At 43.8% G+C, this 17592-nt stretch overlaps 1 protein-coding gene across 8 annotated transcripts in view; it reads left to right on the plus strand.

Moving 5' to 3' along the window:
* The window catches only part of zfh2 (Zn finger homeodomain 2), a 234291-nt gene that overhangs the window by 165138 nt on the left and 51561 nt on the right, over positions 1-17592 (plus strand). For all 8 annotated transcript variants that reach the window (XM_034320178.2, XM_034320179.2, XM_034320177.2 and 5 more), the window contains 3 exons: positions 1412-4284; positions 4661-7375; positions 7481-7940. In XM_034320178.2, coding sequence (XP_034176069.2) covers positions 1412-4284; positions 4661-7375; positions 7481-7940 — 6048 coding nt within the window. The remainder of the gene's footprint in view (positions 1-1411; positions 4285-4660; positions 7376-7480; positions 7941-17592) is intronic.

The following is a 17592-nucleotide window of genomic DNA, read 5'->3' on the forward strand; positions in this document are numbered from 1 at the left end:
CCTTATTTTAAATTAAATATATTTACTTTTATTAAAATACATCACGGAAGTAACTTCTTAATTCTATGATCGGTAGGAAATAATTAACGAATATCAAAGAAGACAAATTTTTAGATCAGTAGAGATGCGCCGAACGCACAATGATAGGAAAGTTTTAAATGCAGCGTAGATTTAAACGAAAGATTCTTTCTCGCACCTGTCGAATCTTATGAAATAAAGAATTGATCGCGCTTTTAATGAATTCAGTATTTTCATCGATGATCGCGTAATTAACATACAACAACAGCAATTTTGCATAGCATATGGCTGTGGCGTGTGCTGCGGCACGCACAATACCGAGCGTTATTTTATCGGTGCCCTGTACTTACATAAATATATGAAGAGAGGGCACGTACGAACTGCAAGCGTCCTTCCTCGCGTTTTATCCTCGCAACTGACGCTGTTCGATGTAAATACGGTTCCAGACAATACCAGACCACGCGAATAGGCGGGCTTCTTTTATTCCTTGCCTTGCTTTCTCCGTCAGTCACGCGTTTTTCCCTCGTTGTAACGACCTGTCGATAATTTTACTTCGCCCATCTATAATTTCGAGTATTGTTAATACAGACGAGGAAGCATCTGCGATATCTGCACACCACGTTGCGTCTTCCTCGATACTTTTTTCGTCGTTAACAAAACTCTTTCACCTGATACGGTGTGTTGTAATATTAACTTCCATCAGCTGTTCGATAAATGGGGCTTACTTTCTTCTACGATTTACGAAGGAAAGGCGAAGTGAGTCACGGGCATTTCCTTTACAGTTTGGAACATCGTTTCCTTTAACCCTTGCTGAATTAGATTAAAATTGAGGCTCTCTCCGTGGTCCGTCGTCCTAGGGTTAATCCTTTCGTGACCGAATTAACTTGTCTTAAAAATCATTTGTTAACGTTTACTGTTTATATTGTATTAATAATAGAAATGATCAATTTTGATATGCGGATAAAAGGGCTTCCTCTCTCCCTATACTGTCACATATGATTTACTTTCTCTCACAACATTATCGGTTTATATTTCTGTTCGCATGCAGCGGCAAGATTAATGGCTGTTTTTCGGCTTTTAAGATTTCTGATATTGATCGACGATTTATCGGGGTCTTGATAGAAAAACGAATTACACGATCGTGTAATCCAGAGATTGCGATAAAAAAATAACACACAGAATTTATGTTGTTCGTTAAACAGTTAAAATATGTTTACAGGTAACACTGGTTCGCATGAAATACAGGTTGCAAATAAAAAGATAAATCATACTTTTCAGATTCTTATTTAATCTTCGGTTCTAATACTGACAATTCGATCCCCTTTACATCGCAAGTTTATTAAAGTAGGCATTGTTTGTTCATCATGAGCGAATCTTTGTTCTGTGTTTTCAGAACGCCGCGAGGAGGGTAGCGATTGCGGTAGCGAGGTGAAGCAGGAACCGGACAACGATCAAGAACCGGAACAAGAAGCCGAGACCGAACAGGAGGAAGTCATATGTCCGTATTGCACTTATCAGCCGACATCACGCGAAGAATTGAGACAGCATTTGCAAGTGGCTCATGTTCAAGACTCGGAGGACAAAGTAGAGGCTGTTAAGGAAGAACCAGCTCCGGAATTGTTGTGCCCGTTGTGTCAGGATAGCTTCAAAGAGCGTTCCGCTTTGGAGAAACACGTGATGCAAATTCATTCGGTGAACACCGACGGTTTGCAGCGGTTGTTGCTTCTGGTAGATCAGAGCCACTGGTTAAACAACAATCCGCGAAACACTTTAACCCCGGCAGCGACTACGCCAACGTCACCGACCACCACCACAAAGCCGGTACAGGAAGAAGATATGAGCGAGCGCAGTATGAACGAGGAGATAGAGGAGATTACCAGATGCACCATTTGCGGACGCGTGTGTCGTTCTTTGGAGGAGTTGCAACAACATCACAGGGAGATCCATCCGGCCACTACGCCTACGTTGGCGGTCAGCGAGAAACACGTTTACAAGTATCGGTGCGGACAGTGCAGCCTTGCGTTCAAGACCTTGGAGAAACTGCAGCAACACTCGCAGTATCACGCAATCAGGGATGCGACGAAATGCGCGCTTTGCGGCCGATCCTTTCGTTCGGTTCAAGCGCTTCAGAGACACCTTGAATCGGCTCACGCGGATCTCCACGAGGACGAATTGGCGCAATACAAGCAGAGCCTGCTTCACGCTCATCCGTTACTTTTAGCGCTCACCGAGGAAGCTCTGCGTAGACAAGGCAACTTGAGCGGGGAACAGAATCCAGAGGACGATACCAGCAAGGCGGACGAGGAAGAGAGTGACGCGAGCGATTCATCGCCTCTGCACAAGGAACAACGTCTCTTGGAGGATTATCTGAACAGCCAAACGGTTGCCGAGGATTCTTACCACGATCCGGGCAGAAAGTTCAAATGTCATCGTTGCAAGGTAGCCTTCACGCGGCAGAGTTATTTGACCGGGCACAATAAGACCCTGTTGCATCGCAAAGGGGAGAAGATGTCTTATCCGATGGAGAAGTATTTGGATCCGAATAGACCTTACAAATGTGACGTTTGTAAGGAGAGTTTCACTCAGAAAAATATACTGCTCGTTCATTATAATAGCGTTAGCCATTTGCACAAGTTGAAGAGAGCCATGCAAGAGCAGGGTAACAACAACACTCTGATCTCGGTTGTACCTCCTGCCAGTCCGACGGAATCGCCGGACTCTCAGCAGGACCAGGACAAGAAGCCTTACAAATGTAACATTTGTAAGGTCGCGTATTCGCAAGGTAGCACATTGGATATTCACATGAGAAGCGTGCTCCATCAGACGAGGGCCAGCAAACTGCCAGATCTCGCGGCTAGCGGGCAATTGGATCTTGCTCGTCCGCTAATCGAACAACCACCTCCAACCAGTCCGAACAGTTCACCAGTTAACACCAGCACTGGTAACGCAAGCTCCATGCTATCCTGTCCGCGATGCAGCGCTCTGTTCGTGAACCAAGAACAACTGGCCACGCATCAGCAACTCTACTGTATCTTCAGCAACCCGTTGGCGTTGTTTCAACAATTGGCAGCCTCGCAACAGCTCGCCTCATCGGCGCCCGCTAAAACGCCACCGCCTATGTCTACCACTCCAGGCCCGCAGCAACACATGCAACAAACTACTCAGCACTCTTCGCAGACGACACAGGATATACTATCGCAGCCGCGGCACAAAACGTCGCAGATGTACAAGCATCTGTTGGAGAGTTTCGGATTCGACCTGGTGATGCAGTTCAACGAGAATCATCAGAGACGTCAACGGAAGGAGGAGGAGGCCGCGGCTGCGCTTCAGGCTCAGCAGCAACAGCAGAAGCAGGAACAACAGAAGCAAGCTCTTGCCGCTCAAGCTGCGCGCGAAAGGGAAGAAGAAGCCGAAGAGCATACCGACGACGATGTGATACCGGAATTAACTAGAAGCACTTGTCAGCATTGTAACAAGGAGTTCAGTAGCGTGTGGGTCCTCAAGGCCCACTGCGAGGAGGTACATCGTGATCTGGTACCGCGAGAGTTTTTGGAAAAGTATGCTCAACAATTCAAATGCGAATACGAAAAGAAAAGCGTTGTGGTGACAGTTGCGACATCTTCGTCTACATCTTCCGGGCCAAGGAGCTCGACACCCGCCTCCGGCCAGGTACAGGACGTTGTTTCGGACAAGGAACAACGCGAGAAAGAGAAGGATGAACCTGCTGAGAACAAAGATCGCATCAGCAAGACTCCGGAAGCCACATCAACCACTCCAGCAACAACTCCGGCGTTAAGTAATACACCATTGTCGAGCACGGATTCAACGACTCCTACCGTACTGGCAACGAATGCATCGCTTCATATTCAACAACCGCAACAACAGCAGCAGCAACAGCAACAGCAGCAACAGGCACAACAGCCTCAACAGCAGCAGCAGCAACAGCAACAGCAGCAGCAGCAACACGCTCAGTTAACTCTGGCTCAACAAATGACTGAAATGCAGGCTGCTTTGAATGCAATGGCTGCATCTCAACTGCAGCAGCAACTGCAACAGTATCCTGGACTGATGATGGGTATGATGGGTCTACCTCTTGGATTAAACGTACCTGCTTTAGCTGCCATGAACCTTCAGCCACCGCTAGTACCAATGATGTTACCACCACCTCCGTACGATGGAACGGCCACCGCGTATCCGCCTATCAATGCTCAGGCTGATCTTCTCGCTAAGCAACATCTCGCCTTGCAGCAACAACAAGCAGCTGCCGTGAGTAATTTTACAATTCTTTAATACGCAATCTATGTGTCACACATTTTCCGCTTGGAGGAAATAAGGCGAATCCATTTTTTTTTGTTTTTTTTTTTTGAATACATTAAATATTTTGTGAAAATTTAAAAGATTTGTGATTTCACGCGTCAATTCTTCATAGGTTTTATTTTGTATCAGATCATTTCTGTTCATCGTACTATGTTTTTTTTTTTTTTTTTTTCATTTATCAACAGACACTCCAATAGTTTTATTTTTTAATATAAAGATTAAGAGTAAATACTAATATCAAATATGTATATAAGGATAAAATAATTATTCGATTACATAGGTTATATGAACAAGGAAGGAAGCATAGGTACATTTTTTCTTCCAGGCTAACGTAGCTGCTTCACAAAAACGAGCTCGAACTCGCATCACGGATGAACAGCTCAAAATATTGCGAGCACATTTCGATATTAACAATTCCCCCGGTGAAGAACAGATTCTAGACATGGCAGCGCAAAGCGGATTGCCGCCGAAAGTGATTAAACACTGGTTTCGAAACACGTTGTTCAAAGAACGTCAACGCAACAAAGATAGCCCTTACAACTTCAACAATCCTCCTAGCACCACGTTGAATCTCGAAGAATACGAAAAGACCGGGGAGGCGAAAGTTACTCCGTTAAATTCTAGCGTGTCTGGAAGCAGTTCCTCCGACGACAAAAGTCCTAACAAACAAGCAACACCTCCGCCGTCGACGGCAATTAATACATCACAGGCTAGCGAGATAAAGCAAGAGGTTCAGGAACCACCGCCGTGTCACATTCAGCAGCAAACGCAACATCAGGAAGAGCAGCAGCATCACTCGCCAGGAAGTTCGGGTGGACAGCAGTCTAGGCCACATTCACCGGCCCTCAGCATGAGCTCGGTTTTTTCCGGGATTCATCATGACGTTTCATCGCACGCTCCATCGACGACCAGCGCGCCGAGCACACCGATGCTACCGCCGAAATTAGCGCCACAAAATTTCGCCAGTCCGAATCCCGGACCAGGTGGCGTTGTACCGGGCGCCATCGCGGCGATGGCATTGACACCTCAGAGATCCCTGAGCCCCGGACGTGGGCCGACCGACTACTCTTTCGGGGGTAGTACCAATGGCAACAGTTCCTCCGGCAGCAGCTCGGGCAAACGGGCGAACCGAACAAGATTCACCGACTATCAGATCAAAGTTCTTCAAGAGTTCTTCGAAAACAACGCCTACCCGAAGGACGACGATTTAGAATACTTAAGCAAGCTTCTCGGATTGAGTCCGCGGGTGATCGTGGTTTGGTTCCAAAACGCCAGGCAGAAGGCTCGCAAGGTATACGAGAATCAGCCGGCCGCCGAACCAGTGGCAACAGGCAACCGCGAGGGCGACGATGGTTCGGGTCGCTTTCAACGAACGCCAGGCTTAAACTATCAATGCAAAAAGTGTTTGTTAGTATTTCAGAGATACTACGAGCTAATCCGTCATCAGAAGACGCACTGTTTCAAGGAGGAGGACGCGAAGAGAAGCGCCCAAGCGCAGGCTGCCGCGGCTCAAGTGGCCGCGGTTTTGAGTTCCGAAGATAGCAACAGCAGCTCTACGACCACCACCGCGAATCCTGTGCCCAGTAATCCTACCAGTGCGCCTGCACTCGCGGAACAACTGCAGCAACCGTTGAGCACCACCACGTCGCCTCATCATCAGCAACAGACGGTGGCTCAGTCTCTTCAGCAATCTCAACAACAGACGCAGCAACAGCAACAACAGTCGCAGTCGCAGACAGAGTCGAAGGAAGGTAGCTTTCAGTGCGACAAATGCAATCTGATGTTCGGTCGATTTGAACAATGGCGAGAACATCAGCTGGTACATATCATGAACCCGTCCTTATTCCCACCGGCTTATCCACCAGACTCACCTTTCGGAATCCTCCAACAGCAAGCACTGAACGCTACCTCTAGCGTGGCGACCGATACTCCTCATCCCCTTCTCGCTATGATGCAAGATAGGAAGAGGAAGTACGAAGATTTCGAGGAGGGTACAGGGGGTGAATCTCGATCGAATTCCGAGCACAGCGAACAGCCGAAAGACAAACGTTTGAGAACGACCATACTTCCGGAACAGTTGGATTATTTGTATCAAAAGTACCAGGTCGAGTCGAATCCATCGAGAAAAATGCTGGAGACTATCGCGCGCGAGGTCGGTCTGAAGAAGCGGGTAGTTCAAGTGTGGTTTCAAAATACCCGTGCGCGCGAACGGAAGGGTCAGTTTCGAGCGCACAGCCAAGTGATCAATAAACGTTGCCCGTTTTGCCCGGCGTTGTTTAAAGTAAAATCCGCTTTGGAATCGCATCTCAGTAGCAAGCACGCCGATCAGGTTGCCCGGGGCGAGGTGAATATAGATAATATCCCAGACGAGGAACTGTCGATGGAGTCAGCGCCCTCGAATCCAAGCACGCCGAACATGATGCCGCCGTTGTTTCCACCCTTCAACACCGACATGGAAGCATCGTTAAAGAAGTATTATGAAGAATCGATGAAACGGTACATCAGCGAACTGCAAGCCCACGCGAGTAATGGGAAACAGGAGGCATCGAATCATCAGACTGGCGGTAACAGCGGCGAGACTCCTTTGGATTTGAGCAAACCGGTCGATCTTAGCCGCCCGATGAAATTGAGTCTCGGATTGAGCAATCTATTGGAAGAACAACAGCATGGCGCGCATTTCCGCGGTGGTAGCGACTGCGGACCTTTGACCGATCTCTCCGAACGAAGTATTTGCGACGACGACAGTATGAGCGAAACGACGGAATTTCTAGACGACGAGAGTGGACCGGCGAGTCCGGCATCGAGTACGCAGAGCTCGAGGCAGGGATCTGCTTCGGCTGGTACCGGAAGTACCGCGGGTCCGCCGGCGACCGGTACCGGTAGCGGGACCGGCCAACAAAGCGGCAAGAGATATCGCACTCAGATGTCAGCTACTCAAGTGAAGGTGATGAAGTCACTGTTCTCGGATTACAAGACACCGACGATGGCCGAGTGCGAGATGCTCGGCCGCGAAATTGGTCTGCCAAAGCGTGTGGTTCAGGTGAGCATCCCCAAATTTAACGCGACACTGACCCCAGATTGCGCTGTTCTATCCGCAAGCACGTCGTCGTTGACGAACACGCAAACTAACCGAAACGAATTGTAGGTCTGGTTCCAGAATGCCCGTGCAAAGGAGAAAAAAGCTAGACTGGCGGCAGGTTTGCCAGCCGAGGGCTCAGCCGTCCAACCGCATCGTGGACCGACTGGGCCCGACGAATGTAGACTCTGCTCAGTCCGATACTCGGCTAAGTCGCCGCTTCAGGAACACGTTTTCTCGCGACGGCACATCGAGTCGGTGCGTGTCGCCGTCGAGGAAGGCAGCCTCGTGCCACCAACACCCGGCGCACCGATCGTTCCTGGTGGCAACACTGGCCCAGCAGGGATCGCCAATTCGCCGGTGGTCGGAGCCACTAATCAGCAAGCTGCCCAGCAGCAGCAACAGCAGCAGCAATCGGACGAAAACATGATGTACGGATCCTTGTTCCTCCATCCTACGGCGATGTTCCAGCCACAGCAACAACAACACCCGGGTGCTGCAGCGGCTAGCACCGCTACCACTACGCCCGGTGAGTGTCTGGCTGACCTCTTAGACTCCTAAAAACGACCGCTCTACCGCATTTCGTTCGAAATTCTTATTTCATTTCGCACCACATTCGCGTCCTTCCAATGATCGATTCGATAAAAGAAAAGAAAAAATAAAGAAACCATTATCGAATTGAATAAACGCGATTAGATTCATACTTTTAACGATAAATTAACTTCCAGACACACGTCTGATGTGTCGATATTTTTTAAACCCTACCCTTCGACAAACTATTTCACCAACTATTTCGCACTTTCATTATTATAGTGATATTGAATTTCGAACATGCGCGAGTCACTGTCGTTGTATGTTGTGCACGTGTCCCTTTACCGCGTGTATACGTACCCCGTATTGTTTAATCTGGCCCGTGTGATACTCTAGGGGGCCTGTCGATTATGGAATTTATACGAAAATTTCGAGGAATCGTTTATGTATAGTGCGAATATAATATATCCAGAGCTAGGCAATACTGAAAGTTCCTATCAGATGACTATTTTAGCGTAAGAGAGAATACGAATGAACGAAAGAATTAAAAAGAAAGAGTGCATGAGTGAACGAAAGAATGAGAGAGAGAGAGAGAGAGAGAGAGAAAACAAGGATAAAAGTAGAGAGATGCGTTGTCTCAAGCATTAATTTTTTTTAAACAATCGATCATCGCCGTCGGACAGATAGAAATGAATAAAGCGTCCCGATTATAAGTTGCTGTACAGTTAAAGACTATATTGCAAATTATTAGAAACTTTTATTATTATATTTTATAATGGATCCCTAGCACTATCCATTTTTTGGTTATTATTCGAAGCGTTTGATTCATTATAGTATAGCCAGAAAGAACGGAGAATATGTTGCCTTAATTCCTGCGTAGCGTAGCGAAATGTCGTACCCTCCCCTTTTCACCCCTTCTTTCCCCAGCCGAACACTCGTTTCTCCTTTCATTTCGATTCTGCATGATTATTGTCGTCGCCGTCACTGTCGTCGTTTATTTTACATCCACGAAGCCATTCCAATCACCTTGTCGTTTCACGTATAAAACCTTCAGCTCGTTACGCTTAAAGCGTTCACTGTAAATAATTCTTTAAATGTTTCATTGTTATCCAAGGCTCGTGTAAGGCCTGTTTATCTCGAACGATCCTGAATTCTGACCTCCGAGGAACCGAGACAATCACCCCGTAGAGGTAAACCCTTTTTAGCGATGAACGGATACACATATGTATACACCCTGAATTTCTCTCTCGCTGTAATGTCATTTCACTCGCTTCCCTCTCTTTCCATACTTCAATCTTTCTTTTTTTTTTTACCTTGACGTCGTCGCAACAATCCTATTTACCGTCACGACGATATCGCTCTTAATCGGGGCTATTATTAATTATTATTGTTTTGTACGTTAGTTATTTATGAATTCCCCCATCTTCCCGCCCTCCGACTACGTCCTCCCCTCCAAAACCCTTTTGTGATAGTCACACTCTCGGTTGGCCGTGTCAACGAATCGACTTCTTAACGAATACCTCGGCCTTCGAACAGCTCGAGACATATACGTTCTTTTATTTCTTTTCCTCTCTTTTTCGATGTATTTTATTTCGCGTTAGTTAACATTCGTGGCCAACGAGGGTGTGCCTCTGCTTCTTGCTTTTTTTTTCTTTATCGACACGTCGGACACAATACGCGTGATTCCACGCTTGCACACATCGTACGCAGAGGATACACATATGACATGGAAGCATGCATCGTACATTTATAACACATATACAGAGAGGTACACAGGTGAACGTTACATATAGGTACACGTTGGGACAGTAATGTTGTGTATGTCGATCCCTACTATTCTTGTGTATATAGTTTATTATTAAGTATTAATTATTATTATTATTAATTATTATTATTAATTATTATTATTATTTTATATTATTATTATTAATATTATATTGTTTTTCCGTTCTAGTCTAAAATAAAGCTATACTATGGTAAGATTAATCTTTGGTTTGATTCTTATTTGTCGTTTTTATCCGGCACCCAGTTTCCTTTTTATTTATAACTATATTTTTGTTAGATGGTTCCCTTCTCCTTGCTTGTTTGTCTGGGGTAAGTCGTTATTGCAAGTATCGAATGTATCAAAGTGATCGTTTCCCTTTTATTTGTTTATGTGTTGTATATAGGTTTCTTGTGTAAGTAGAACAGATTTTTGTTATTATAATCGTAATTGTAAGTGACGTTTATAGAGGTTACCATGTGAGAAGTAAGAAATTAAATGACAGTCGAATGAAAAATTCATAATGGCTGGATAACGCTAACTTTAGTGAAACGTCTGAGACAAGGCACCAGTTTGGCGGACGTTACATTTTCACTATTCTCGCGTATAACAGAAGACCTTTAGGTTCGAGATTAGATAATCGAAACGATCCGTTAAGTAATTGAATCTGTCTGTTATTACTCTGCAAAGCGATAAGAAAACAGATATAATGATTCCGATTGAAAAAAACATCAATGACCTTAAAATGTTAAACGAGGTCACTTCAAGGAAATTGTTTTCCTCTATCGTTACATTCGTCTATCTCTTCTCATTCTTTCTGATCAAATTTTCATTTCGGGTAATTGTTCCTTGAAGAGAATCTTTTTACAGTCTTGAAAATTGTTACAATTATCAATGAAAATAATCCTGCGACTAAAGAGGTGCTAAATCAGTCTACAGTATAATACAGTAGTAAAAAATCTTCAGATAGTTCCTATAGATGGTTGTGAAATGTACGTGCAAAAGTTTTTATGAAATTAAGGAAAAACTAATTGTAAGTAAAGTACGTGATGCATTTACTGTTCCTAAACTATAGTGAAATTCGATCCAATTCAATAGTAGACGTTAAATAATAAAAATAGTTGAATATAATTTAACTGTGTCTTTTATTATCTAGAAAGATAGTGATTTTTTTACATAAGAAAAGATACATTATTAAAACCATCCTGTGTTACCATAAATGTTTTATTCCTGTTTGCTTGAAAAATTAGACGTTTCTTATATTCTCTAACGACCACACCAACGCGTGAATACACGTTTAGATAAGATCATTTTAGAATAACAATACCGTGACCCCTTGCAACCGCTAATATAATACCCGTCTACCATTACTAGCGGTAACAATTTGAAGGAAGCATCGCAATAACCCAGAGCCACGTGTCTATCAAAGAATCTTCAATTTTAATTTGTATTTTACAAATACAGCGGCGTTTTGAAAGCCGAAGAGGTACCGTAAGGGACGAATAAAGAAAAAGGAAAAAATGAAGGAAGGACTCGTTGAAATTCATAACGCCCGGAGAAGCTTGCTTTCGGGTTTCGTTCCTTCCGGCTCGTGGCGGGCCACGTGTCGTTTTCTACAATGCTCGTAATACGTTATTTCGAAAAGCTTATGCTAATGCGAAGAGGCGGCAGTATCCCGCAAGCGCGACACGAAATGCCGCCTCGTTCTCTAGCGGTAGGGAACGATTATACGCGCGATTCGTGAAATTATGCAAAACACACGTCGTGTCGCGCGAATCATGCCGCTTACTCGCGTGCGTGCGCGCCGAGGGTGTGCAAACGACTCCGAACGGTAGGCACGTGGCTTGGCTCGACGAGGGAATGCAAATGATAACTCTGCAAAGGGTTGGAAGCATTCTCTCTTTGTCAGAGAACGCCGACTCCCGCGAAAATTGCCTGCGTATTGAGATTTCAGGTAGTCGAGTGATGTTCCATTCTGTTCCGTTCGCATCACAATTAGATAGAACGAAAATAGCTCGTATTTATGAGGTATATATAAATAAACTGAATTGGTAATCGTGTGTATACCATTTATTATTTTACGAGTTACAAAATTGAAATCAAATGGAGAAAGAATTCTTCGAGTCTACAATTTCTTTAAAATACAGGAATTTATTTTTTTACAAATATACGATGTTAACTAATATTCAGTTTACCTAACTGATATATTTTCATTAGACACACGGTTTGCATTGAAAGTTAGGATAACGTTTTGAACGGTCATAGATTGTGAACAATCATACAAGTTCAGTCGCTAGGATCGTGAAGGAAAGAACCTTGAGGACGCCACCAGGTAGGAATTAGCATGCCACGAGTCTCTGGTCTTCTCATTTTTTCTCTCGTACCGCTGTCGAGAAAGCTCGTGTTCTTCGTTTATTCGGTTATAATCCCTTTGGATTCAGCACGAATACCGCGCGATCAACTGGTGCCGGGAACGAAAGTGTGCTTACCTCGAAGAATCGGTTCTTCTCTGCCACTTTCAAGCCTTCTTTCTTTTCTCTCTTTCCCCCCCTAGTTGACCGCGTTCCGTGTCCTTTTTCATTCTTCTGCCGCGTTCCAGGCCATATGTTACCTGATCCACGGAGGAGCTATTAATTATATCGATCTATATAGGCTGGATAGTTAGCCATGGTAGCGAAAAAGCGGTATCAGAACCCTGAAACGCTTTATGGACCTCCCCTTTCGAACGTTTCTCTTTTCCTGTCCCCTTCTTCTACAGCTGGGTGAGAAGCTAAAAAAATGCTGAAGCCTCGCGCATTGCACAGAAATACATAAAACCAGACCAGAGGCATAAATCATTAGGGCTTGGCGTCGAGAAACTATTATGTGACTCATGGCTGGGGACAGGGATGAGAGCGAGATCGGCGAAAAGGAGAGGCGAAAAAAATCCTGTTACATGGGGGTAGAGTTCACCCTATTACTGACTGCCAACCGACGTTCATTCTATTTGCTTTTTTCTTTTTCAACGCAGCGAAACGATTGGCTTAGCTGGTTTCTTAATTAACTAATTTCATCATCCACTCTTTGTAATTTTATTGGAACCATGTTTAGAAAATTTTGGGATCAGTATCGTACAACTTTTGCCATTTATAAGAGGATTTAGTTGGAACTATTCTTGGATGCATTAGCGATGGAATGTTAACTAATAAAATAAAATTTATTGGAAAAATTATGAAGGAACATGGTAAGGATGCCAAGTAAAAATATCGGCTAGGTTTTGCGTGTAGTAAAGTGATTTCGGCGCGTTCACCTTTGGCCCTTGGCTCCGCCGGGTTTCTCGTTGATGTTCCAAGGTGCTGAGAGGAGTTGGCGCGGAACCAGTCAGGAGACTGAATGTTCCTGAATAACCTAGTAAAAGTAGTAAACTCTAGAGGCCGAACTCTTCCCTCCACTAGTGTTTGTCGTAGGCGCTACTGGAATCCGAGAAAAAACTCACCGGTCGGCTACCGGTCACTCTAACGCTTGCCTATAATGTACCGTGCTATTTCCAACATCGCCACCGTATCGTATATACTATACATATATACCTCCTGAAATCAACATTATAAAAATGATCGCCTGAATTAGAAAAAAAAATAATATCATAATACATATAGCTCTGTAATCCGCGTGGAATGAGACGAGTCAGTATGTATTTAAAAATTCGCGCGCTCGACGCAGGGATGTGGCGCAGTTGTTTCCAGTTCCTCAAACGCTTCGGTCGGTGTTTGGGTACTGTGAGTCGAGTCTGCTTCGAGCACGTGAATTTGTATGTATTTACTGTCTTGTCTCTTGTTGGATAGGCTATAGTGAATTAGAATTGTGAATATTTTTCAACCCTTGGACAGCAAACCACGGTGAGTGCCTCAATTTTGTATTTCATACTTTCATTATCCAAATCATAACCTAACCTAACTTGTATCTTGAAAAGTAATGTATCTTGATAAGTAATGTATCTTGACAAATACAAGCGACCCCCAAATTTTATCAATAGTTTTGGATTCGAGGGGCAAAAATACATAGAATTTACCTCTTTTCAATTGATTTCTCGTTGGGGCTCTAATTGTAGACATTTACCTCTAAATCTTACACCGTTCCATCAAGAATTACATTATTTTTATTTCAAATAACGCTTTCATTTATCTCACTTTATGATACATTAGTGTATCGTAAGTGTACAAAATAAGAAAGAACATGTTTATGAATTCTTGACGCGTTTTTGCTCTGTATAACTTATTTTCATCTCCGTTCCCTTGGAAATAATAATTCGCCGTGACGGGCCGTGCAATCCTTTCCGCGAAATTAATAAAAATCATGACAATAATTCATCACGTGGTGAATCGCGACCGAGCGCCATCGACTCGGCAAAAATTTCGCCGCAATTGTGCGTAGATGATGCCAAGGCGACCGAATTGTTACGGGACGAGAACGATGGCACCATAAACTTCGCGAAGGCAACACGGCGAGACGAGTTATGGCAATGATGTCGGGAGTTCTACGCATGACTCGGCACGACACAAGTACCGATGGACCTTGAGGCAATCAAAGAGGAGCAAAATAAGTCGCCCTCGGTACTTGATGTGCACCGAGCAGTCAACGATACAAAAGAATCGAACGCTAATTATTATTAAACATTTTTCCTTTACATTGTACTGCAAAATGATTCTGGGGGTAAATAGCGGACCGGTAAATTATATTGCCACTTGCAAGCAGCGTTGTTAGGACACAAAAATAGAATTAGAATTAGAAACAGAAATAAAATTATTATTTAAAAGTTCAGAAATTAGATTTGATCAGATTGGTTTAAATTTTTCTGAAGAATTAGACAGGACTACAAAAGCATTATTATAGGTAGCAAAATAATTTAATGTTTAATAAACAAAAATAGGATCAGAGTGAATACTAATAAGCTATTATTATTATATTATTCGGTATACTTAGAAACAGATCTTGTCACATCGTTACATTATGATTATGTTCGATAATGGAAAAATGATATGAACTACTCTCATGTAAATATATCTATCTTACGTTTGAATCTACCTGCCAATATGCAATCAGAGATTACTTGTATCGAACTCTATTATTTGTACTCAAGACGCGACATCGGCTGTAGGAGGTATAAATCGTCTATCGAGCGGCCATTTAATAAAAGCTTATAAATACATGCGTACCTAAATCATACTATTAACAATGTCCAGGCAGACTAATGGCTTCTGCGCCTGAGAAATGTATAAAATGTTTCCACTAAAATTAAAGAAGTAATTGAAAATTTCGAAAGTGGAATATAAAATGAAATGCGAATTATTGCTCTCTCGACGATCCTCTGTCCAAGGGCTGACAAAGTAGCATCAGTACCTACAGAATTAATAGAACCTGGTGTACTTGAAAGTTACATGATGTTATAGAGGACTAAAGAGACACACGTAGCTGAAAAGACGACTGGCAAGTTTACTATCTTGGTGAAGTGCCGAGGGGACCGCAGGACCAGCATCACTGACTGACGCGGTGCTTGATGTTGTTGCCTGAATTATACTCTAATTATACACCAAGCTCACGGCGACTGTGATTAAACATTAAACAACGCTATTATGCCGAATAAGAGGGAAAACGAGAAACGCGAGTACAAGAAGCGGTGTTCGAGGTAGAAGAAGAGGGAACGGGTACCAAAGAAGGGAGCGACGAAGAAGGTACGCCAGGAGGGTTCCTGGTCGTTGAGTGACCGCGACTGCTCGTGTCCTCCTACGAGTTCAAGATTAGCTTGTAATTCCTTTGGCTAACTGGCCGAGCTGTTCGCCTTCTTCCTTGCCTCGCTGACTGTTGTTGACTGCCTAACCAGAAACAGGAATGCTAAGAAATGTAATTAGCTATTCGCCAGCGAGAGAAGCCTATTTGCTTTACGGCATTCCGCGCCACCATTCAGGATCAAACGACAAGGAAAAAGAGGTGAAAGAGAGAGAGAGGGAGAGACGGTCATGTAACGCGAGGTCCTCTGGATTGGTAAAAAAGGTTGATCCTAACGAGCTGGATCGAACCAAAGAGACGATCGACCCAGAGCTCTGTATCGTGGCAGGATTAACTTTCATCGCGGATCTCATTCGCGGATCAATTGACAGCAGCGTTTATGCAGTCAGGAAAAAGTAATAGGAGAAGGGAATGATAGATGGCACGGTACCACATTGGAATCTGATCGCAAGACCCCTTTGATGATTCCAACGGGGTGCTTTTTCGTATCCATAGAAATATTTATGTGCTTCAGCATTCTCGTTTAATGGAATTGTGTCGTTCGCAATAAGTACGTTGGCCTAAGATGATCTGCATTCTTCATCTTCAGTATTAAGTCCTCGAGTCATCATTTTTGTAGACAAGGAAATACAAAATTAAATGAAAATTGCGGCTATCTCCATGGTCCGCCATTCGAAGGTTACAGAATATTCATGATTCAAATTGAACGCCTCGATAAATTTCAATTCATTCATTTAAGAACATTTAAAATTTGCATCGCACGTGCTAAAACAGTACTCTGAACCTTTCGAACAGCCGTTCATCTGCACCATTACGCCTCGCGCTGTAGTCACCATACTCACCGGTTAACAAGGAATTCCGAGCAGAAGGAGAAGAGACTGGGGCGCGAGTTTATCTGGCCTGCAGTCGAACCGAGAAACGATGCTCGTGTCGCGTAGACGCATACCGGAAGAGATTCTCCGATTCAAATCATTTCCCCGGCATTCCATGTCGCAATTCTTCGGGAGCGGGAGACGTGACTGCCATCAAACTGCTTATCATCAATCCGCGTTCCAAGTTCGGTTGGCCGGTGCAATCTACTTTAATGCGCTCCTTAGGCTGATCTTCCTATTCTCGGTCGGACGGGCGTCGTGGAAACGCGATTTTCAAGTTACGACTCGATTGAAGGAGGCATCATCCCAACTCTCCGCAGCCTCTACGTGACGTTGGCACATAGTTGTTGGTCGCTGCCTACGGCCATGTATGCCGCAAATACGGTTAGTTACAGACAGACCCGTACCGCGTGACCGAGCGACGAAAATTGCAAAATGATCTCGCAGAAGATACAACGAGTTCACCTCGCTGCTAAGGAACGAATCCACGAGCTGCTAAGACATTGCGAGCAGAGATGTTTCTAAGCCAGTGAACACGATAACAGGTCAATCTTTCTTCGAGATGCAAGTACGAAAACTATTGACAATTCGGAAAATCAAAGGGAGCACGTTACGCATTAAGAATTCATATCTTGTGCTGAGTGGGAGGCTTCTCGAATGTGATCAATACAGAATTCCTCTTACGAACGTCGATACCTAGTTGGTATTGGAAGTAGGTCCATGGGTAGAAAATCAGTCCAGTAAATTCGATCACACTTTACATAACGCAATTAAGAAAAATTTCTATAAGAGTTCCATCTAATGAGCAATAAAATAATTTTTTTTTTAAAACATAGTAAAAATGTTTTATAACGAAAAAAGAACTGCAAAGAATTTAAGTTAATAAATGCAACTTCTGCGAACTTAATATCTTTAGAAATTTATATGATTAACGTTCGTAGAGAAATTTTTTTTTCTGCAATTCTATATTTTCTTGGCATTCCAAGATTCTTCGGTTTCGAAGTAAACTCAGAAAGCCGGGTGAAGAGAGTTGAACGCAAAGGTTGCAGACATACATTAATAACTAGAAGATATGTATCTCCTGTATTCCGCCCCTGGAATAAGAAGATACATCCCTTATATAAATGTATGACTAACGGGTGGAAGCTTGTGCAGAGCTTGTTAGGAAGAAACGAGGAAACTCTTCCAGCAATCCTTTCTAGTTATTTCAAGAGCATCTTCCCCGTCCGCCATCTCTCCTTTTATGCTGAGTT

The sequence above is a fragment of the Osmia lignaria genome, chromosome 13 (genome assembly GCF_051020975.1).
Source record: "Osmia lignaria lignaria isolate PbOS001 chromosome 13, iyOsmLign1, whole genome shotgun sequence".
Classification (NCBI taxonomy): Eukaryota; Metazoa; Arthropoda; class Insecta; order Hymenoptera; family Megachilidae; genus Osmia; species Osmia lignaria.